This window comes from Globicephala melas, chromosome 17 (assembly GCF_963455315.2).
Source record: "Globicephala melas chromosome 17, mGloMel1.2, whole genome shotgun sequence".
NCBI classification, from domain to species: domain Eukaryota; kingdom Metazoa; phylum Chordata; class Mammalia; order Artiodactyla; family Delphinidae; genus Globicephala; species Globicephala melas.
The window spans coordinates 6,107,232-6,130,614 of NC_083330.1; the positions used below are offsets into that span (position 1 = coordinate 6,107,232).

The following is a 23,383-nucleotide window of genomic DNA, read 5'->3' on the forward strand; positions in this document are numbered from 1 at the left end:
GCAGAACAGGTGTCTAAACACCGCATTTGATACAAGAAAACTGGTGATATAAATCAGTCGCCTAAATAAAACTGACTTTCTTTTCAATGATATAATGAATACTTGAGTTTTTTAAAAGCAGATGAGGTTACGTATCAAAGAAGAGAAGACAGACAAGTAAAAAATACCAAATAACCCTGTTACTGGTACTCTTCACTCCTCCCCAAATAAGTCGGCCCTGAAACTGTTCTTACATTAACATAATTTTCTATTTTTGTGTCATTAAGACCTATTTTATTGTCATAGAAACTGTTTTGGCATGGGTAGCACTTACTGCACACCACGTTCTATAAGGCTATGAGTTTACTTGCACGTCAGTTCCAACGGATAGTCTTTTGTGGACCTACTGCAGTAAAACCAGTCAAAGGTGATCACCACTCCCTCCTAAATTATGTTAACTCATCAAAAAAGTCCATTTTCGTTCTGCTTTACTAATTTAAAAAGAAACAGAAGGGAAACAACCAAATCATCAAGAGTTTAGGCAATTACTTAGTTAAATAACTGAGCTAAAAATAGGTCTCCTCTGGGACTTCCCTGGTGGTGCAGTGGTTGGGAAACCACCTGCCAATGCAGGGAACACAGGTTCGATCCCTGGTCCAGGAAGATCCCATATGCCGCGGAGCAACTAAGCCCATGCGCCACAGCTACTGAGCCTGCGCTCTAGAGCCCACAAGCCACAACTACTGAAGCCCACGTGCCTAGAGTTTATGCTCCACAACAAGAGAAGCCACCACAATGAGAAGCCCATGCACCACAACAAAGAGTAGCCCCCACTTGCCGCAACTAGAGAAAGCCCGCGTGCAGCAGCGAAGACCCAACGCAGTCAAAAAAAAAAAAAAAAAGGTCTCCTCTGTAAGTAGTAGAACAAAAGCAGGGCTTCCCTAGTGGCGCAGTGGTTAAGAATCCGCCCGCCAATGCAGGGGACACGGGTTCGAGCCCTGGTCCGGGAAGACCCCACATGCCGTGGAGCAACTAAGCTCATGCATCACAACTACTGAGCCTGCGCCCTACAGCCCACGAGCCACAACTACTGAGCCCACGAGCCACAACTACTGAAGCCCACGCGCCTAGAGCCATGCTCCGCAACAGGAGAAGCCACTGCAGTGAGAAGCCCACCACCAAAACGAAGAGTAGCCCCCACTTGCCGCAACTAGAGAAAGCCCGCATGCAGCAGCAAAGACCCAACGCAGCCAAAAATAAATAAAATAAATAAATGTATTAAAAAAAACAAACACAAAATCACACAGGAGCAGGCTTCCTCTTCCAGTTTGGACGTGAAGGAGACCTCACAGCTCTCATCCCAACCACAAAACCTGCCAGATGAGCTACACAATCCTTGCTATGTTTAGAAACCCATCAGAAAGCTCAGGTGCAGAGAAACCTAAATGAAGGGATCAGCAGTTGAGTGGCAGGAGGAGGGGCAATCTTCCACAGGGGGAGAGGGCTGCAGGATGAGGGAGACGCCAGACAGCAGGAGTCGGGCCTGGAGGGCACAGATGCTCCGTGGGCGGAGAGCTGGAGGCTCAGCTGGGAAGCACAAGGATGTCTGCAAATCCTTCAAGGCCGACCCCAAGCCCCGCTGAGGACAGCTCTGCGCACTCCCGCCGTGGAACTGGGCATGGGGACCTGGATTTAACCCAGCTCCACTCATTACACTGACGGAGCCCCCAGGGCAAGCAGCGGGCAGGATGAGGGTGGGCACGACCGCCTCCGGAGGCAAATACTCCTCAGGTCAGTCTCTACAGTTCCTTTAAAACAAACTTCCCAGCACACAAAAACTTACAAGAAACACAAAGAAGTGAGTAAATATGACCCGCACTCATGAGAGAAGATTCCACGGAAGAGGACCCAGACGTCGGATCCATCAGAGGGAGACGTTAAGATAACTGTAGTAAATCTGCTAAAAGATCCAGAAGAAAAGATGGAAAACGCACGTGAAGGGAAGGAAAGCTTCGTCCGAGAAGTAGAAACTACGAAAACGAACTGAAAGGAGATGCTAGAAACGAAAATCTGGGCGAGAGGAAATGAAGAATGACTTCAACAAGCCCAACAGACTGGCGCGGCAGAGGCAAAGCCCAGTGTGGCTGAGAACAAGGCCAATGAAAAGCCCTAACTGAAACAGGACAGAAGGAGAATAATAATAATAATAATTTAAAAACACACAGAACAGAGTGTCTGAGGTCTAAGCCAAACTATAAAACATACTAACACGAGTGTAACTCAAGTCACAGGAGAAGAGACAGGAGACGGGGCAGAAGAAACACTGAGTGGAGAGTGGTGAAAACTGTCTAATGTAAGACACCAGCTCACAGGCTCCGTTACCCAGAAACCCCCAGCAGGACAGGCGCAGAGAGACTACACCTTAATTCACAGTAACAACAGGACAAATGATGTGACTTTTCACAGGAAACAATGGACAGCAACATACAACGGAATGAAAACCCTTCAAGTAGTGAAAGAAAACCCTGTGAACCTAGTATTTTACGTCCAACAAAAACACCCTTCAAAAATGAGAGTAAGATAGAGGTATTTTCAGACAAAGCTGGGAGAATCCATCCTGACCAGATATGCACCGTAAGAAATGCTATAGGAAGTTCTTTGGGCTTAAGAGAAATGACACCAGATGCAACACCGGTTCTGCAGGAAGGAAAGACAAGCATCAGGAAACATAAGTATTCAAATCTCCAAGTAAACAGAAAAGAATTCTCAGTATTTTAATTTATGTACCTATAAATGCATGTATCTCAATTCTTGGGATTGGGAGTTTGGGATTGACGTGTACACACTGCTATATTTAAAACAGATAACCAACAAGAACCTACTGTAAAAAAAAAAAAGTAAAAAAAAATTCTTTAAAAACCTAAAAGGGGGCTTCCCTGGTGGCGCAGTGGTTGAGAGTCCACCTGCCGATGCAGGGGACACGGGTTTGTGCCCCTGTCCAGGAGGATCCCACATGCCACGGAGCGGCTGGGCCCGTGAGCCATGGCCGCTGAGCCTGCGCGTCCGGAGCCTGTGCTCCGCAACGGGAGAGGCCACAACGGTGAGAGGCCCGCGTACCGCAAGAAAAAAAAAAAAAAAACCTAAAATAAGAACACCATATCATGGGTTTTATAGAAATTTAATATAAAACCACAGATCACAAAGGGCAGGAGGGGTTATGTGGAAACACACTGCTGTAAGGCTCTTGAACTACTGTAAAGGAGTGTAATATACTCTTACCTGAAGGTACGCTATGTACAAGGTGCATATTGTGAGCTCCAGAGTGACCACTAAGAATGACACCAAGCACTACAGCTAAAAAGTAGAATACTTAAAAATACCAGATTTACCCAAAAGGCGGCAAGAAAGGAGGATCAGACAAACAAAGAACAAATGAAATGCTAGGAAACAAATACTAAGATAGTGGGTTTAAAAACCAACTATATCCATAATTACATAATTATAAATGAATTAAACAATCCAATTAACAAGCAGAGACTTTCGGACTGTATAAAAAGACTCAACTATATAAAGTGTTTTTTAGAAACGGAATAAGACACAGACAAGTTAAAATTAAAAAGGAGAGAAAAAGATACAGCATGCAATCACAACATGTAAGAAAACTGGTGTCTTATAAATGTATGTAAACCTAATAACAGAGCCTGCCAGTACACGAGGCATAAAATGACAGAAATACAGGGGAAAATAAACAATTCCACAATCATTACTGGTAATTTTAACACCCTCCTCTCAGGAAGTGACAGAGCAAGTCAACAAAAAGTCAGTCCAGTATAGATGATCCGAACAACCATCAGCCAACTGGCCCTAAATGACGGGTACAGAGCACCATACTCCACAACTTCAGAGCACTCGTTCCTTTCACGGGCCTGGGAAACCTGTGTCAGGACAGACTACGCAGAGCCATACAACCCATCTCAACAAACATCAAAAGACTGAACCAGGGCTTCCCTGGTGGCGCAGTGGTTAAGAATCCGCCTGCCAATGCAGGGGACATGGGTTCGAGCCCTGGTCCGGGAGGATCCCACATGCCGCGGAGCAACTCAGCCCGTGCGTCACAACTACTGAGCCTGCGCTCTAGAGCCCATGAGCCACAACTACTGAAGCCCGTGTGCCTAGAGCCTGGGCTCCGCAACAAGAGAAGCCACCGCAATGAGAAGCCCGCGTGCCACAACGAAGAGTAGTCCCCGCTCGCCGCAACTAGAGAAAGCCCGCGTGCAGCAACGAGGACCCAACACAGCCAAAAATAAATAAATAAAATAAATAAATTTATTAAAAAAAAAAAAGACTGACCCATATACTCTCTGAACCAAGAGAGTATTAGATTAGAAATCAATAACAATACAACAGTAACGAGATCCCCAAATACAGAGAAGATAAACAACATACTTCCAAATAACCCAAAGAAAAAACCCAATGGGTCAAAGAAGAAATGACAAAGGAAATTATGAAATATTTCATATGAATGATAATAAAAACATATTAAAATCTGAGGGATGCAGCTGAGCAGTGCTTAGAGGTAAATTTATGTTCTAGTCCTACTTATAAAAGAAGGTCTAAAATCAGTGATCTAAACTTTGTAGGAAGCTGGAAAGAGAACAATTTAAACCCAAAGTAAGCTGAAGGAAGGAAATCAATTTTATATAAAATGATTTTTATATAAAAATAGAGAAAAATCAATAAAGTCAAAAGTTGGATCTTTAAAAAGGTTAATAAAATTGGCAAACCTCTGGCAATACTGATAAAGAAAAAACATAAAGCATCAACGTAAGGAATGAAAGAGGGACCATAACTGCAGATCCTACTGACGTTCAGAGGACATTAACAACTTGATGCCCGCATCTGACAACTTGGATGAACTAGACAAAGGTTTTGAAAAATGCAGCTCGACAAAATAGACACAAGAAGAAACAGACAACCTAACTATGTGTCAAGCAAATAGACTAAGTAAGAACACTTCAGGCCTACATGGCTTCACCAGTAAATGTGGTTAAAAATTTAAGCAAGAAATACAATCCTACACAAACGCTTTTGGGAAACAGAAGATAAAGGGAGATTTCTAACCTCATGTTATGTGGCTAGCATAACCCTGACGGCAAAACCTCACAAATACACTAGGATTTACAGAGCAACATCCCTAACCAGAGATGCAAAGATCCTTTACAAAATACTAGCAAAGCAAATCCAGCAATACGTAAAAAGAACAACATATCGTAAGCAAGTTGGATTCATCCCATGAATACAAGGTTGTTTTAACACTGAAAAAACAATATAATTCACATTAACAGAATTAAAGAAAAAAAGATCATTTCAATAAATGAACAAAAAGTACTTAACAAAATTCTAAACTTATTTTTGAAAATACTCTCAGCAAACCAGGAATAAAAAGAAACTTCGTCACTCTGATAAAGGGCATCCATGAAAAACCTACAGCTGGAATCATTCTTTTTTGTATGTTTTGGTGGGTTTTTTTGTGGTACGCGGGCCTCTCACTGTTGTGGCCTCTCCCATTGTGGAGCACAGGCTCCGGACGCGCAGGCTCAGCGGCCATGGCTCACGGGCCCAGCCGCTCCGCGGCATGTGGGATCTTCCCGGACCGGGGCACGAACCCGTGTCCCCTGCATCGGCAGGCGGACTCCCAACCACTGCGCCACCAGGGAAGCCCTGGCGTCATTCTTTAATGGTGAAACATTAAACCCTTTTCCTGTAAGATCAGGAACAAGGCAAGAATATGTCTGCTCCCACTGCGTCTATTAATCAAACTGTGCAATGAGGCAAGAAGTAGAAATAAAAGCCACAAGTATTTCTGTGAAACTGTCATTATTCACAGGTTAAATAATTATGGATATAGAAAACTCTATGGAATCTACAAAAAAAACCTGCTAGGACTAATGAGTAAATTCTGAATTTGGAAAAGTCACAGGATACAAGGTCACTGTTTCTAAAAAACAAAAAAACAAAAAACAACAACAAAAAACTACTTCTATATACCAGTAACAAATAATTGGAAAATAAAATTTCAATAGCATCAAAAAAAGTCTAGGATTACAGCCAACAAATCTACGATTACAGCATCCACACCCACTAAACATATAATAATGGGGGAACTGGATGAGGGGAAGAGAACTCTTTGCACTCACTGTCTTTACATCTTTTCTTTAAATCTAAAATTAGTCCAAAGTATTTTAAAGAGGACATTTTGGGGTATAAATGGGGAAACCTCAATATGGAGCTATAAGTTACCCGGCATATAGAATATTGCTGCTTGAGTGTTATAACAGTATGGAGGAATGTCACAGAACTTTCTTGTGAGAGATACATGTTGAAGTAGTTATGGGTGAAGTGTCAGGAAGTCTTGCAGTGTCATTTCAAATGGTTCAGGGAAAAGTTGTATGCATATATTTTATATGTATCACACAAACATACATACATATGCACATCAGCTATACATACATACAACATATATACAGACATATAATGCATTATTTATACATGTATGCACACACACACACACACACACACACACAGAGCAAGCAAGAGCATGAGCCTGAGCATGTAAGAACCAAAGCAAATTCAGCAAAATGTTGACAAATTAACGCTTGGTGACCCATAGGGTATCTGTGTTCACTATATTATCTTTCAACTTGTGAGGACTTGAACTTTTTTTTAGAATGAATAGGGAAAAATAAATATAGTTTCAACAGAAAAGCATTTCCTTGCAAGTATGATGAAAATTTATCTCAGCAAAAATTTACCTTCTTTCTTTTGGAGGAAGTATACAATCCTGAAATATCTCACTTCACGCTGCAAAAAAAGTCTTCCCCAAATTCTTCAGCCTAACACTTCGGAGACTGGATAAATCAAAAGTTTCACAGTGAACCATTTTAAACATTAATGTCATGCTGAAGCCCAGGATTAAAGTCTAAACTGCTACTTAGAAAAATTACGCATTCTAAGTAGGTCAAAAGAGACTAATTCTTATTACTCCTTTTCCTTCCTAAAATGGAAGCTATTCTTTCCTCCCAACAATCCACTTAACTAATATATCCTACAAGTACAAAAATGAAAAGAAAATTAATGCTATACAGGTGAAACAGAAAAAGAAGTAAACAAACAGAAACACAGAAAACACGTTAATGGCCAGATGGCTTTTCTGGCAAATTCTTTAACATTTGAAAATGTAGTGTAAGGGTCACAAAGGTAGCAATAAAACAGAATATGACAAACGAATCTCATTTATACACATAAGCTTCTAGCAAAAGCCTAGCACATAATAATCCATAAATGAATCTATTCAACCAATACTTTCTACTCTGTCCTAGGCCTGAGGATTCCAAATACAAAAATCTAAAAATAAATATCTAAAATAAAAATGATATCTAGAGACTGAAACAATCGCTACGTAAGATTTTGTACATATTAGAGAACCTATATATAAAGTTAATGGAATGGATCACAAGTTTAGCAGGGTTGCTGAAAACAAAACGAATACACAAAAATCTACTACATTCTAAGTATCAACAATAAAATGAAATATTTTAGGATATCATTTACAACACCATCAAAAACACGAAGTACCTGGAATAAATCTAGCACAAGAGAAGAAAGAACTTTATAAAGAAAAATCATAAAGAAGACTTAAATAAATGGAAAGTTTCACTGCAATCACAGTCAAAATCCCAGCAGGCTTTTCCTTTATGAAACTTGACAAGCGGAGTCTAAATTTACACAGAAGTGTGTAAGACCAAGAACAGTGAAGACGTAAGTTAAGAAGGGAAATAGGGTGCAGGACCCTGCACTGCCTGATATTAAGAGTTGTCCTAATAAAGACACAGACCTACTAGAGAATGGACTTGAGGATATGGGGAGGGGGAAGGGTAAGCTGTGACAAAGTGAGAGAGAGGCATGGACATATATACACTACCAAACGTAAGGTAGATAGCTAGTGGGAAGCAGCCGCATAGCACAGGGAGATCAGCTCGGTGCTTTGTGACCGCCTGGAGGGGTGGGACAGGGAGGGTGGGAGGGAGGGAGACGCAAGAGGGAGGGGACATGGGAACATATGTATATATATAACTGATTCACCTTGTTATAAAGCAGAAACTAACACACCATTGTAAAGCAATTATACTCCAATAAAGATGTAAAAAAAAAAAAAGAGTTGTCCTAAAGCTACAGTAATTCATACAGGGACACCGCAGATGGAGAGAGAGACAAATGGCCCAGATCTACTTAACAGGAGGAAATCTACTTAAAATAAGGCAAGAAACAAATACGAGAACAGGTTAGTATAAAAGTATACTTACTTGCAGAAAATATATTGGATACTTAGAAAAGCCAAAAAAACCCCCAAACAAACAGAAAACCCAACACACCCCAAAACCAAAAACCGAAACAAAACTCCATTAGATCAGTAAGAATGTGGTCTCTAGGTCCCTGCAGGACACCTCAGGAAGGTACCTAACAGCCTGACGGGACAGGAAAGACTTTCCAGAACAACGCCAGCTCAGCTGAAATGAGAAGAGTAAGGAAGAGTTGGGCGGGTGCAGAAGAGGCAGGAGGCCATAAGGCACCTCGGGAATCGCACAGAACGCAGAGATCCAGAGCAGAGCATGCAAGAGGCACCGGCGGCCGGAACAGTGACGAAGGCTACACCAGCGCCCCGCGTGCAGGTGAGGTTAAGGCTCTACCCTGAAGGCGATGGAAGTCTGGAAGAGTTTCAAACAGACAAGTGATATAAAGAAATAAGTTCCTTAGAAAGAATGTATTTTAAAAGTACATTCGACACAGTGAGGGAAACGGGATTGGAGCAGGGAAGGCTGGAGCTGGGGACAAGCTAAATGCTGTCACTGTGATCTTAGTGGCAGGGGCTGGTGGCCTGAACGGAGGCGCTAACCTGTGAAAAGACAGGAGCTCGTAGACTGGGAAGATCGTGGAGAGCACCTGGCAGCAGGCCTTTCTGATGGACAGATGTCAGCTGGGAGAAGTGGCAAGGAGGCCCCAGACCCTGCTCTGGCACTGACACCAGGGCCACTCCCCCAGACGAGCAGGTTTGGGGTGAGGCAGGTGGTAACACCCACTATCGGTTCTGGACACACTGAATGAGGCACCAGGTGACGATGCCACTGCTTTCGTAATCAGGAAACAAAATCATTGAAAACTTACCTGTTTTTGTCAAATGACGTCCTAGCCAAACGGGACTGCAAAATGGCTGTTATCTTTAAAACAGAATCATTTAAAAAGTATGGATATAAGGATTTATAAGTGACATATCAATACACGTTCATTCACAATAAAGATACAGAGCTTTAGAAACTCTTACCATAGCAGTTTGGTCCCCAAGTTTGTCCAGACAGGATGCTCTGTGAAGCTACAATTATATAAATACACAAGAATTTATTTTTTCTCTCAGATGCTTTGAAGATATTTCCTTAGAAACAATGAAACACAACCACCATTCTGTTACTTAGTAACAGGTAAAATGACTCTGATATATCTATGGCTTCTGCCTAATGTATAGTTTTCAAGTTCAACATGTATCAAGTAAATCTGTTTCAGATTTATAAAAAAGGTTATGGTTTTGGTAAGACATATGAGTATGAAATTCTTTAAAAAAAGAAAAAAAAAGTTTATGCCTCAGTTTGCCAGTGAATGTCTGAGAAAAGTCCTGGCTTACCTGAAGCAATGTCTCCACGACACCTTCCACCTTCCCTGAAACATCCAACTCGAAGACATATTCCATTGTGCCCTAAAAAAGAGGGAGACCAAGCACGTCAGGCCCCATCACTTTAAGACATTTGCAGCCCCCTGCTGGCCTGTGCAGGGACCTGCCTGGCGCCCCTCCCTCCGCCCACACGGAATGAGCGCCCCGGGGGAGCAGAGTCTGTTGGATTTAGGCTGTATTTACTATCTCCTTCCTTCTGCTGATTTTGGGCTTAGTTTGCTCTTCTTTTTCTGGTTCCTTGAGGTGTACAGTTAGGTTTTTTAATTTGAGATCTTCAAGGTAAGCGTTTAACACTAAACTCCCCTCTTAGGACTGCTTTTGCGGCATCTTTGCAGTTTGGGTGTATGTTCTGTTTTCGTTTTGATCATCTTGAGGTTTTCTGGGTTTGGTTCTTTTACTTCTTTATTGGAGTATAATTGCTTTACGATGTTGTGTTAGTTTCTACTGTACAGTGAAGTGAATCAGCTGTATGTACACCTATATCCCCTCCCTCGAGTCTAATTTCTCTTTATTTCTTTGACCCATTGGTTGTTCAAGAGTGTTGCTTAATTTCCACATACGTGTGAATTTTCCCACTGCTATGGATTTCCGGTTTCACTCCACGGTGGTTGTAATTTTCTTAGATTTGTTGACTTGTTTTGTGACCTGACACGCAACCTGTCCTGGAGAATGTCCCGTGTGCACGTGAGAAGAGCGTGTGTCCTGCTACCGTTGGGCAGGACATTGTGTGTCTGTGAGGTCCATCTGGTCAGAGTGCTGGTCGAGTCCTCCGTTTCCTGAGTGACCTTCTGTCTGGATGATCTACCCATGACTGAAGGTGGGGCACGGACGGAAGTCTCCTCTGTCCTGTGCTGCTGTCAGCCTCTCCTTTCAGTCCTGTCAGTGCTGGCTTCATACACTCAGGTGCTCTGAGACTGGGTGTGCAAGTGTTGCGGCGGTTAATTTTATGTGTCACAAGCTGCACTCTTCTCTTTCCCCTGAGGGTGAGTCTGCTGGGCTGTATCTGCCTGTGTCTCTGGTGCAGGGTCCCCTGGAGCAGCTGCACAATGCCCAGCTCTTTCCTGTTTTCAGGGGTCCCCAGGCATCTAGAGCATTATGGGTCCTGTCAGAGGTCCAGGACAGGTGAGACAGAAGCCAGTCCCTCAGGCAGCTGCCCCCAAAAGCCAGAACATTGGACCTACGGTCCTGTCTTGACTTTCCCTCCCCAGGGAGAAGATGGGAGCTGGGAGTTCCCTCCAATCACGTGGCACAGTGCCAGGGGAGGGACTACGGGGAAAGGATGCTACAATGTTCCCACAGCTTCAGGGTGGCTCATTTCATGCTCACCTGGGGCGCAGGGCACTCTTAACTGGTTTCTGGATTTCTCACAAAGGGAACTGAGTCAGTCTCTCCATAAGAGGAACAAGGGTCTGGGCTTCCTAGTCTATCAAGTCTCATCACCAAGGTCAAAGTCACAACCCCGCCCCTTTAAACCTGAGAATCCTTTGGTGTCCTAATTCACAAGAGCTTCTCTTTGCTTCAGAAAACCTTACTCATTTCCTTTTATGTAACTTTTCAGCAGCTTTGCACTTCCAGTGGGTGACAGGAGAGCCTCTGCAGGGAGAGTACACCAGGCAGCGGTTCTCAACTTGGGGGGCAGGGGGGCGTTCCGCCACCCTTGCAGGGCACTTGTCAATGTGCGGTACCACACAACAAAGGGGGACAGTGCAGAGGGGGCACCCGTGGGTGGGAACAGCCTGTAATGTAAGCGACAGCCCCTCACAATGAAGAACCGTCCTTCCCAAAGTGCCAACAGCACCACGTGTGAGTGACGAGGTCGCAGTATTCACCGTTTCTGAGTGACTGGCGCATGCAGATGTTTCTTGTACATGAAACTCAGAGGGGGCTGCACGTGGCTGGTGCGCCCCCCGCCCAAGCTGCTGCTGAGGACCCGCAGGCTGGCCTGTGACCGGAACTGCCATCCCGCCTGTCGGACGTCTGCTCGGAGAGGGTGGCTTTTCCTAATTCAGAGGTGTCGCGTACAGGAGCAGCAGTCCCATCTCTAGGTCTCGTAAAAACTCTTCTGCTACGAGTTATCCCTTTACTGCGTACTAAGCTGCAGCGTAAAGCATTAATTAAAGCACAGAAGGGTTGGATGTAACGTCTAGTTCCAAGTCTTGTGTTCACGGCCCCTCAGGGCTTCTACCCAATCAGCAGCATTTATAAACTATTACTGAGCTCTTAAATAAGGGTATTTTATAGCCTATAAGTATTTCTCAAACATTTAAAAGAAGTTCTCATTGATATTCAGTAAATAATCTTTCAAATGATGCATATTCTGATTTCAACTTTTAACCTAATAATTTAAGCTTTTTTTCCCCCTAATAGACACACCTATTTTGAAGTTAAAAAGTTAATTGAAATCTTTTGGACTAAAGTCTGTCATTCCCTTGGTATTTTGTTATAACTGCTAGGGAACAAGCTTTTAAATACCCATTACATTGCATTAAAGAAGTTAACAGAGACACAGAATCTTACTGCTCAAAATCACTACGTAAATTGCGGGGGATAAATGAAAAGCTTTACTTACCCTTTCTATTTTATATGGTGCAACAATGTTGTGTTCTTTAATGAAATATACCTGAGAAAGACAAATCAATACTTGTAAAATATTAAACATTATCACAGTAATGAGTTACTGTTAATTAGGATGTTATGAATCGAATTTAAATCATTGTTACATAATCTGTTTCCAAAAGCACTTGCATTAATATCAGTATGGCTTTCAAGTTCTGATGTTAAAATAACAAACATTAAATTAAAAAAAGATTCATCAAGGCAACAAGGTAGCAACCACTGCTGGATAAATACAACGTCTAAGATGTTTTATGAATGTCATCACTTGTACCCAGTAACCAGACAAGTGAAGGAAGCTAATCTAAGGCTGATTTTCTAAGAAATGAGTAAAACAAAGTCACTGTGGTATGAAATCCATTCATCAACATAAAGAAAACTCTCTTCTCTAGACAGACACACACGCGCACATACACGTGCGCACACGCACATACACGTGCGCACACGCACACACACACTCCTCTTTATTCTATCAGCAAAAGAATATTTGGAAGCAAAACTCTAAAAGCCTAAAGAACCATAACATATTTCTGAAACACTGTGACCTGGTAAGTAATCAAAAAACACAAAAGTTGTGTTCATTTGGTTGTGTGCTTAACCCAGGAAGCTTAATACTTGAAAGAGTAGCTTATATCTAGTCACACCTTGATGTAAAGCTGATTTTGAGTTTATTTGACATGAGACCTCTTATACAAACTACTGAAAGGAGGTGGGAGGATTTGGGGGCTTTATTCTTAAGTTTATTAAAATTATACTAAAATAAGTGTGTGTGTGTGTGTGTGTATATATATATATATATATATATATACACACATACTTTTTTTTTTTTTTTTTTGCGGTACGCAGGCCTCTTACTGTTGCGGCCTCTCCCGTTGCGCAGCACAGGCTCCGGATGCGCAGGCTCAGCGGCCACGGCTCAGGGGCCCAGCCGCTCCGCGGCATGTGGGATCTTTCCGGACCGGGGCACGAACCCGTGTCCCCTGCAACGGCAGGCGGATTCTCAACCACTGCGCCACCAGGGAAGTCCATAAAATGTATATTTTTATAATGGAAACCATACTTTCAACTGAAAAAGTACCTACTCCTTTCAAGATAAGGACTTTCTAGAATAAAGCGACAGTGTAGAATGATACTCTAGACATAATGAGAATACAGGTGTGGACGAGAATCATCAGTCGTGGTGCTCCTTCCCCAAACAGATGTGGCCATAACTGCTCTCATATCCGCCAGTCAAAGCAGCATGAAGTCAAAGAGAGCCTCTGAAATGCTTTCTTCCCTAAAATGATTAGAATCGTGGAAGGCAGACTTAGAAAATCACCTAATCTGATATCTCCCAGGCTTCATAAAATAATTTTCAATATGCATTAAAAAGAGGCACGAACAAGAGGGCTAAGTGATCCAAAAACCACCGGAGGCTCTCTGCCCCCGACCATTCACCCCTTGAGAATCTCAACGCTTCGCGCCCAGTCCTATAGCGTAAAGAAAGCTCTGCATCTTTGTTTCCCACAGCTCTTCCCACGCTTGCTCGATCACAGAACGATACTTTTCTTTGAACACTTCAAGAAGCTGGAGATCCGCAGAGACTGGAGCCAATGCTGACCTCTACCCTTTCATTTTCAAGGTGAAGAAGGTGAGGTTCACAGCAAAAAGGCAGTGGTAATGAGCTCTACTCCTCTCTCATCTATAATTTTTTAAAGATCTCCAGATGAATTGAGCACAGCTAACCCTTGAACAACATGGGTTTGACCTGCATGGGTCCACTTACATGTGGATTGTTTTCAGTAAATATACTGGAAAAGGATGTGGAGATTTGGGACAATTTGAAAGAAGATGAACTGTGTAGCCTAGAAATATCAGAAAAATTAAACTGTTATGTCATGAGCGCATAAAATATATGTAGATACTAGTCTATCATATCATTTACAACCATAAAACATACACAAATCTATTACAAAAAGTTAAAACTTATCAAAACTTACGCACACGCTAACAGACCGTACATGGGTAGCACCAATCTTAGTCGAGAGAAATGTAAATAACGATAAAGATGCAGTATGAAATCACAGCTGCATACGTTCGCCGTAGTTCACACTGTACCACGGTCATAACTTCATAGCCGCCTCCTGTGATACTGCGCTGAGGTCGAGTGCTGAGAGTAACCTCAGAAGGCCGCGGGACGCTATTCATCTTTGCGTGAGCAGCAGGGAATCGGGCATCACAGTAAAAAGTGGTCCCTCCTGGTTCTTGTGCATTTTTCGTCGTGTTTAGTCTAAGATCACAAACCTGGAATAACACCACGGGACCCACACGAAGTGCCACTAGTGATGCTGGCCGTGCTCCCGAGAAGCAAAGTCACGACGTTACGAGAGAAAGTTGAACTACTTGATACGTGTGCCATTGATTGAGGTGAGGCCAGCCGCTGCGGTTGCCACCATTTCAAGATAAATGAATCCAATGTAAACACCATTGTAAAAAGGAAAAGGAAGTTCATGAAGCCATCTGGCAGCTACCCAGCAGGCGGGAGAACCTGGCACCTTTTGTGAACTACCTTTTTATCATGTACTGAAAATGCAGCTTTTATGTGGGTGCAGGGTTGCTGCGTGATGACTAACATGGAGTCATCATATGACAACTTAAAGCAAAAGGAAGGTGAAGGATCTAAAGCTGGAAAAGTTAATGTCAGCAAAGGATGGTTTGATAATTTTGGAAAGAGATTTCGCTGTGAAAATGTCAAGATAACAGGAGAAGCAGCTTCTGCCAACCAGGAGGCAGCAGACGAGCTCCCAGACACCATTAAGAAAATCACTGAGGAGAAAGGATATCTGCCTGATCAGGTCTGAATGCAGATGGAAGTGCCCTCTTCTGAGAAAAAAAAAAAACCCACAAAGGACGTTCATTAATAAGAGACACGAGGACCTGGATTTAAGGCAGGAAGGGACAGGCTAATTCTGCTGTTTTGTGCAAATGCAATGGGGTCGATGACCAGGACTGCCCTGATCTATAAAGCTGCTGACCCCAGCCTTGAAGGGAAGAGGGAACCCCAGCTGCCAGTCTTTTGGTTGGACAACAAGAACCCTTTTTCTGGATTGGTTCCATCGATGCTTTGTCCCGATACAGGAAGTATTCTGCCAGTACGGGACTGCCCTTTAATGTTCTTTTAATTGGACAATACCCCTGGCCACCTAGAACCCCATGAGCTCAACACCAAAGGTGTCAAAGTGGTCTACCTGCCCCCAAACCCAGCATCTCTAATTCAGCCTCTAGATCAGGGGTCGTAAGAACCTTTAAGGCTTATTACATATGGTACCCTGTGCAAAGGACTGTCAATGCTGTGGAAGAGAAATCATGAGAGTCTGGAAGGATTACACCATTGAAGATGCCATGGTTGTTATAGAAAAAGCCATGAAAGCCATCAAGCCAAAAACAGTACATTCCTGCTGGAGAAAACTGTGTCCAGACGCTGTGCATGACTTTACAGGATTTACAACAGAGCCTATCAAGGAAATCATGAATCAGATTACGGATATGGCAAAAAGAGAGAGGCGGTTGAAACGTTTCAAGATACGGATCTTGGAGAAATTCAAGAACTAATGGACACCACATCCGAGGAATTAACAGAAGACAACCAGAGGGAGATGAGAGTTCCCAAACCAGCGCCAGATGATGAGGAAGAAGATGTAGAAGCAGCAGTGCCAGGAAACAAACTGACATGAGACCACCTAGCAGCAGACTGATTTCTGAGACTGCTTTTTCACTTCTTTTATGACGTGGACCCTTCTATGACACAGGCACTGGAACTAAAGCAAACGGCGGAAGGAGGATTGGTACCGTATAGCAACATTTTTAGAGAAATAAAAAAGCAGAAAAGTCAGCCAGAAATCATGATGTATTTCCGTAAAGTTAAACTGAATGTGTCTGCCTCTCCTGCCCGCCCCGTCCCCCCCCATCTCTGCCACCTGCGACAGCAAGACAAACCCCCCCCGCCCCCCGCCCAATGTGAAGACAGACGACAGGAATGAAGACCTCTGGGATGCTCCACTTCTACCTAATGACTAGTGAACAATCATCCTGCCGTGCAGTTAATAAACTCACCTGTTGTGTTTGTGTGTGTCTTCACGTGAACATCTAATAAGCACGTGGAGGAAGCGTATGATACGTTTCTGTGTTCATCACTGTCATCACCTAAGCATTCATAGTGTAGAACATCGTGTGCGAGACTTGTACTGAAGTGGACAGCCTACCCTTGCATAGGCATAAGGGGAGTGATTTTAATATAAGATTAATCATGTGTTAGTTTTCTGGTTTCGTAACTTTGCTTTCAAAGAATTACATTACTGTTCAGATGTCTTTCTCTATCACCACGGGTTTAAAAAAAAAATGTAATCATGTTTGGGGCTTCCCTGGTGGCACAGTGGTTAAGAATCCGCCTGCCAAGGCAGGGGACGCAGGTTCGAGCCCTGGTCTGGGAAGAGCCCACATGCCGCGGAGCAACTAAGCCCGTGCACCACAGCTACTGAGCCTGCGCTCTAGACCCCATGAGCCTCAACTACTGAAGCCCACGCGCCTAGAGCCCGTGCTCTGCAACAAGAGAAGCCACCGCAATGAGAAGCCCGTGCACCGCAACGAAGAGCAGCCCCCACTCGCCGCAACGAAGACCCAACACAGCCAAAAATAAATTTTTTTTTAATTTTGAAAATTAAAATGTAACCACGTCTCCATACTGAATTATGAATCTGATACGACGCTGTGTGCCGTAACACTTTTATAACGATTCACTCAACAGTGTACAGGCTGGGCTACTGGGAAGCAATCGTATTGATGACACAGGCTACGATAAAGCAGTCATCCTGCTGCTTCTTCATTATCAGTGCATGAATCATACTTGTGAATAACACGTTCCTTTTCCACATTATCCTTTTTTTTTTTTTTTTTTTGCAGTACGCGGGCCTCTCACTGCTGTGGCCTCTCCCATTGTGGAGCACAGGCTCCGGACGCGCAGGCTCAGCGGCCACGGCTCACGGGCCCAGCCGCTCCGCGGCATGCGGGATCCTCCAGGACCGGGGCACAAACCTGTGTCCCCTGCATCGGCAGGCAGACTCTCAACCACTGCGCCACCAGGGAAGCCCCTATCTTTTCATTTTTGATGTCTAATGTTAGTAACACATCTAACATCTACAGTGTTTTGTGTCACATTAAGACAATATTGATGTCGGTCCTGTCATCTTATAAACAGATGACGTGAACTTACAGTATGGGTAAGTACAGTACAAACTGCAAATGCATCTTCTCTTATGATTTTCTTAATAACATTTTCTTTTCTCTAACTTATTGTAAGAATACAGTACACAATACATATAACATACAAAATACATGTTATCAACTGTCTATGTCATCGGTGAGGCAACAGTAGGCTATTCGTAGTTAAGTCTGGGGGGAGTCAAAAGTTATACGTAAATTTTCACCTGTTTGTGTGTGTGGGCGTGGGGGTCAGTGCCCCAAACTCCCACTTTGTTCAAGGGTCAGTTGTGTATGACAGGAGAAAAAACATGTCATTCATCTCCGTATTGCCAGTGTTCACACAGTACCGGATGCATAAATCTATATTGAGCAAATGTGAAATGAAGAAAAGGTCGTGACCCCAAGCATTATACTATAATTAGACAAGGCTACACATCCTGAGCCGTGGCCTCGGTTGTCACCATGAGTCCCTCCGAGCTCACTGAAGCGGGAGGCGCTGGCCTCCCACCCTCCAACTGCAGTCCTTCATCTCAACCCTCACGCACTGTCAGGACTCCTCAGGACGGACCCACACAGCCTGCAGGTACCACACGCTTAATGAACGTTAAGGAACGCATCAGGCATCACAGCTTCTGAGACATATAGTTCTCAATGACTAACTTTAAAAGAATTTCAACATCATTCCCTGTGGCCTTCATTTGAGATTTCTACAAATAATTTCATTGTGCTTAAAAAAAAATGTGTATATATATGTATGTGTATATATATACACACACACATATGTATTTATTCATTTAAATGTGCGTTCAGGTTAGAAAAAAATGTTTACTAGGTGCTTCTTACCTGACTGAAAATGAGTGAGATCCCCCCGGATACCGCCCTAAAATGCAGATAGAAGTTATTAGATATATGTAATTTTCTGGTAGAAGTAAAATTACACAGTTAAGACAATGACGTACTTTGCAAAGTGTCTATTGGCTCCATTTTCTCCATGTTTTCCTATTTTTATACAATCTCTCAAAGGAATCTGGAAAAAATTGAGAGAGAAATATTCTAAAAATAAGCCAAGGTAAAATATATACAAAAAATAGAACCGTTTCTGTTCACACTTAAAATGCATTTACCTTAATGATGGGCTGGGATGTTGCATCCGGTTCAAAAATAACTGATTTTGAACATATTTTTAAGGAGCCTCTGATTTTCCTAGAGATGAAAGTACAAAAGGTTATTATTAATGAACGTAACAAAAGTCACAAAAGAATCATAATACATTTAACTAGAATGTAGATGACTAAAGTATAAAAGTATACTTTTACTAGAATGTAGATGACTAAAGTATAAAAGTATAAACTAATAAAAGCTCAACAAAGAGAAGGGTATGAAAGGTTGGAAAATATAGCAAAAATATTTTCCTCATCTCCCCCTCCCTAGAGGTTAAAGAATCTGCATGTGTTGTAATACGGTCTCACTGGTTGAGCACCGTCGCATGTATTTTATTCGCATTACCTCATCTGGTCCTCACAACTACTGTGAAAGGGAAACAGTTTTCTGATCCTTAAGAAACGCTGATTCCATCCTGTCTGTGGTAAATTCTTTTGACTTTTAATTTCCTATATCTTAAAGAACGATTCAGAAAGCAATACTAAGCATCTAACGTTGATTAGGTAGGAGATTTTTTGTGTTCTTATTTATAATCATGCAAGAATAACAAGAGTTTGAATTTAGAACCCAGAACGCTTTTACCGGTGATTCTGGGGTACATAGGAATTCTGGGAAAAACTGGTTCTATGATGATAAGCAATTGTAAAGACCATCTGCCTGCTACTATAATAGCAAATAAATCAGTCATCGGCTTCACCATTCTCCTCCTTTCTTGGGACATTTATACGGCTCCAATGAGTTTTGGAAAAAGCCCGCCTGAGCATGTTAGAGGCCCATGTGCCTCACTTGCCTGAAGCCAATAAAAATCTACACACTTGATTGTCTTTTTATTGACTAGATGACTTTTATCAATTGATCAAACCAAGGCAATAACTTATTATGTAATCAAAACACAGGTTAAGAAATGCTGGAACATCATCTTATAAAAAAATCACCTTAAGATTAGTTTCCAAGAGTACTACAAGTATCTACAAGTGAAGCTCTAAGGATCTTACGTTTTTTAAAATCACTTGTATGACATCTGGACTTTTTCTCCAGTCATTCCTCAGTGTCCTAGTAAACGCTTCTTTTTTTTTTTTTTTTTTTTTGCGGTATGCGGGCCTCTCCCCTTGTAGAGCACAGGCTCCGGACGCGCAGGCTCAGTGGCCATGGCTCACGGGCCCAGCCGCTCCGCGGCATGTGGGATCTTCCCGGACCGGGGCACGAACCCGCATCCCCTGCATCGGCAGGCGGACTCTCAACCACTGCGCCACCAGGGAAGCACGTGAACGCTTCTTGCTCTGGCCGTTCCAGGGTCTCTTAACTGAAGCAATTATGTTACTTATACTCTAGAAAGACCGACCTGCTCTTCCTGCTTCTGTACCCCACCCCCACCCCCCAGGCCGAGTCAGTTCTTCTATCAAAGAAATCTCACATTCTTCCTGGCTTACAAATATGCCAATGGTGTTCTAACCCACAGGATAAAGTCCCATCACAATCTGAGGAAGGCCTACCTCTGTGTACGTAGATAATATGTACCCAGTGCACAAGAAGGCTGGTCATGCTGAAGGTCATGATTTAGCCTGCAATTCTTCTTCCTCAAAAGCTCTTTTAAATTTTGATTTTACATCATTTCTTTCCATGCTGTTATCTGCATTTACTTTCCTAACACCCTAAATCACCTAATAATAACTTAAGTACTTCTATGGCAATTGCTAAACAAATACAAATAGAATAGAAAATTCCCAAGTATCAATCACCTAGTTTCTGCAGTTGTTAACATGCAGTCATTCTTGTTTTGTGTAGAACACCTCAGAACCCTGCTGGATTTTAGATAAATTCCCAGACATCCTATACTTCATTTATATATACTTTAACATGAATCTCTGAAGATAAACTATTTCAATAAATGACCTATCACTGTCACACCTAAAAAAATGAATAATTCCTTAATGTCATCAAGGATACAGCCAGGATTCAAACTTTTCTCTTTCATAAGTGTGTTCTTATAGTTGGTTTGTTCAAGTTGGAACACAAAGTCCATATTACATTTAGTTGACAGGTCTCTCAATATCTCTTAATCTAAGGCAACTTTCATTTTCCCGCATTACGGACTTTGCTAAACACATCTCTGTGGTTTTCCTCTATCTCATTTCCTTTATATAATTGGTAAGATTAAAAGACTTGACCAGCTGGGGTTTGATTTTCTGGTAAGGGTTCGTCAGAGGCAGTGCACATGTACTTCCCTCGTATCAAGAGGCCACAGTGGGTTCAGGTAATGCCTATCTTGATACGTGCATTAAAAAATTTCTCAGCAGCTTTTCATCTGCTGGTTTAGCAGCCACTGAAGATTCTGTCTACAGCAGAGGTTGGCAAACTTCTTCTATAAAGAGCCAGATAGTAAATATTTTCGACTTTGCAGGCCATTTGGTCTCTGTCACTATTCAGTTCTACTTCCGTGTTGCAGGAAAGCAACCACACACAATATGTAAACAGGTGGGTGTTCCAATAAAACTTTATTTACAAAAACAAGTAGCAGGCCAGATCTGACCATAGTTTGTCGACCCCTGATATAGATCCATTATTCACTAGGGGTTGAAATTTTTAACATTCCCTCTGTGTTTATTATCTAGAATTCATCAACAAAGAGCAGCTTTAATTATCTGTGATTTGGTTACCCTAAAGTACAATTTGTACAAGGAAGGCAGGAAAAATGCTCGATTCTTTACGTTTATCAAGTTTTAGAAAAATGAGTTGGTGTCCTAGTACCTTCAAAGGTAACTGATATACATATGTATATACACACACACACGAGAAATAATATATTTATATTACATATATGTCATTATGAACTCATGGATTCGAGCCCTTCTGATACATTTCAATCCACTACCCTCATTATTCTTTTTTGGTGTTCAATCTGTCCCATTTTTTGCCCAGCTCTTCAGGGTGGCCTTGTGCCCTTTTAATTCACAAGCAGTCATTTCTGATACCTTCCTTTCCTGCCAGTCTGACAAGATGGTCCAGGCTCACCTCCCACATTTCCTCCCCTGACGTAGACTCAGACAAGTCTCCGAAGAGCCCTCGTTCCTTTCAGTGGAGAGTAGCATTCAGAGTAGCTCACTCCTACTGAGCTCTCACTAGGCCTTTTCAGAGATCCGAAAACCTTCCTTACCTTTCATTCTGACTGCCCTTGTGCTGAATATGATTAGCTGTATGCTGTTCAAAGTAGTACTCCTCCAAGTTAAGCAGCAGCAAGGAAAATCTAAATTTGGGAAAAAAACAAAACCGCATGTTTATTTTTTTTAAGTATAAGAAAGCAGAATATTTCAAGCATGTGTTCCCAAAGTGTTTTTCCATCCACTACATCAACAAACGCTTACTAAGTGTATATTATATGCCAGGCACTCTTCTCTATCAAGACAGACCTGCCCAGCTATGCCAAAAATAAAATAAATTGTTTACCAGGTGGATTTATTATTCCTTTACAGAAACTCCAAATTTCATGAAATAAAACCATGTATAAAACAGATAGCTGGTGGGCACCTCCTCTGTGATGACCTAGATGGGTGGGATGGGGGTGGGTGGGAGGGAGGTCTAAGAGGGAGGGGCTGTATGTATACATACAGCTAATTCACTTCACTGTACAGCAGAAACTAACACACCATTGTAAAGCAATTATACTCCAATAAAACAACAACAACACTTACTGTTGCCTGAACAGAGCTCGGAGCTTTCCCACCTACAGAGTGTTCATCCTTTGTTCCCCACGACTACACACAAGGCTTCCCCACCCCCTCTTCCCCACCACAAACCATTCTCCACTGTCATGGCTCGTGGGTGGGTGAGTTTCTCTTGCTACTTCCACAAGACCAGTGCCTCTGAGAAGCAGATCTTTAGATATTCCTGTTATAACCAATCTAAGGCTTTGTACGCAACAGCTATTTAATAGATAAAACGAGTAAGCTGAACCCAATGGGAATCAGTTCTTTTTAAAGCTTTAAGTGCTTTAAACTTTTAAAAACAAAATAAAGTAACAGAAAAAGTATTAATTTAGTTGCATGGCCACAGAAACAAATATACGGTGAAGAACTGAAAACAACTGTTTTGTTTGTTTTGTGGTAAAAGGACCAGGAAACATCAACGGCACCCAGAGTCACGGGGAGACGTTTTCACGAAAAGTGTGGTACTTGAGATGCGTCTTGAAGTTCCGGTGTATTACAGGAAGACATCTAGATTAAATACGGCAGAATAAACGTACGTGTTTATTTCTGCTCCCTCTGGAAAAACACTACAATGTGAACAAAAATATTTTTTAAATAGTAACCCCCCCCCACAAAAACTAGTAAAACCCACAGACTAATGGAAATCGGAGAGACATAAAAGCAGATGAGAGATACCTATAAATTTGTGAGACGTGGAAAGCAGAGGGGAGGAATGAGCAGTGATCAGAAGCTGGAAGAGCAGATGCCTCCAGAAAAGGTACCAACCAGGAGGAAACCACAAGTTCCACAACTGCAGGTATCAGGTACCAAGAAGGCAGGGATGGAGCCTGGGGGGATGCTTGCAAGTCCAAACGAGGCCAGCAGCCGCGATTCCTCCCTGATGGTTCTCCCTACACATGGTTTTTCA

General features: G+C 42.5%; 1 protein-coding gene across 8 annotated transcripts in view; it reads right to left on the reverse strand.

Annotated features, from left to right (window-relative positions):
• NSMAF (neutral sphingomyelinase activation associated factor) overlaps positions 1-23,383 on the reverse strand; it is a 65,064-nt gene that overhangs the window by 27,949 nt on the left and 13,732 nt on the right. For all 8 annotated transcript variants that reach the window (XR_009559482.2, XR_009559481.2, XM_060287004.2 and 5 more), the window contains exons 2-9: positions 21,927-22,016; positions 18,736-18,814; positions 18,571-18,638; positions 18,455-18,491; positions 12,330-12,380; positions 9,713-9,784; positions 9,359-9,406; positions 9,202-9,254 (exon numbers count right to left, since the gene is read on the reverse strand). Coding sequence is in view for 6 of the 8 variants with exons in the window: in XM_060287004.2 (XP_060142987.1) it covers positions 9,202-9,254; positions 9,359-9,406; positions 9,713-9,784; positions 12,330-12,380; positions 18,455-18,491; positions 18,571-18,638; positions 18,736-18,814; positions 21,927-22,016 (498 nt within the window). In the remaining 2 variants the exon portion in view is untranslated. The remainder of the gene's footprint in view (positions 1-9,201; positions 9,255-9,358; positions 9,407-9,712; positions 9,785-12,329; positions 12,381-18,454; positions 18,492-18,570; positions 18,639-18,735; positions 18,815-21,926; positions 22,017-23,383) is intronic.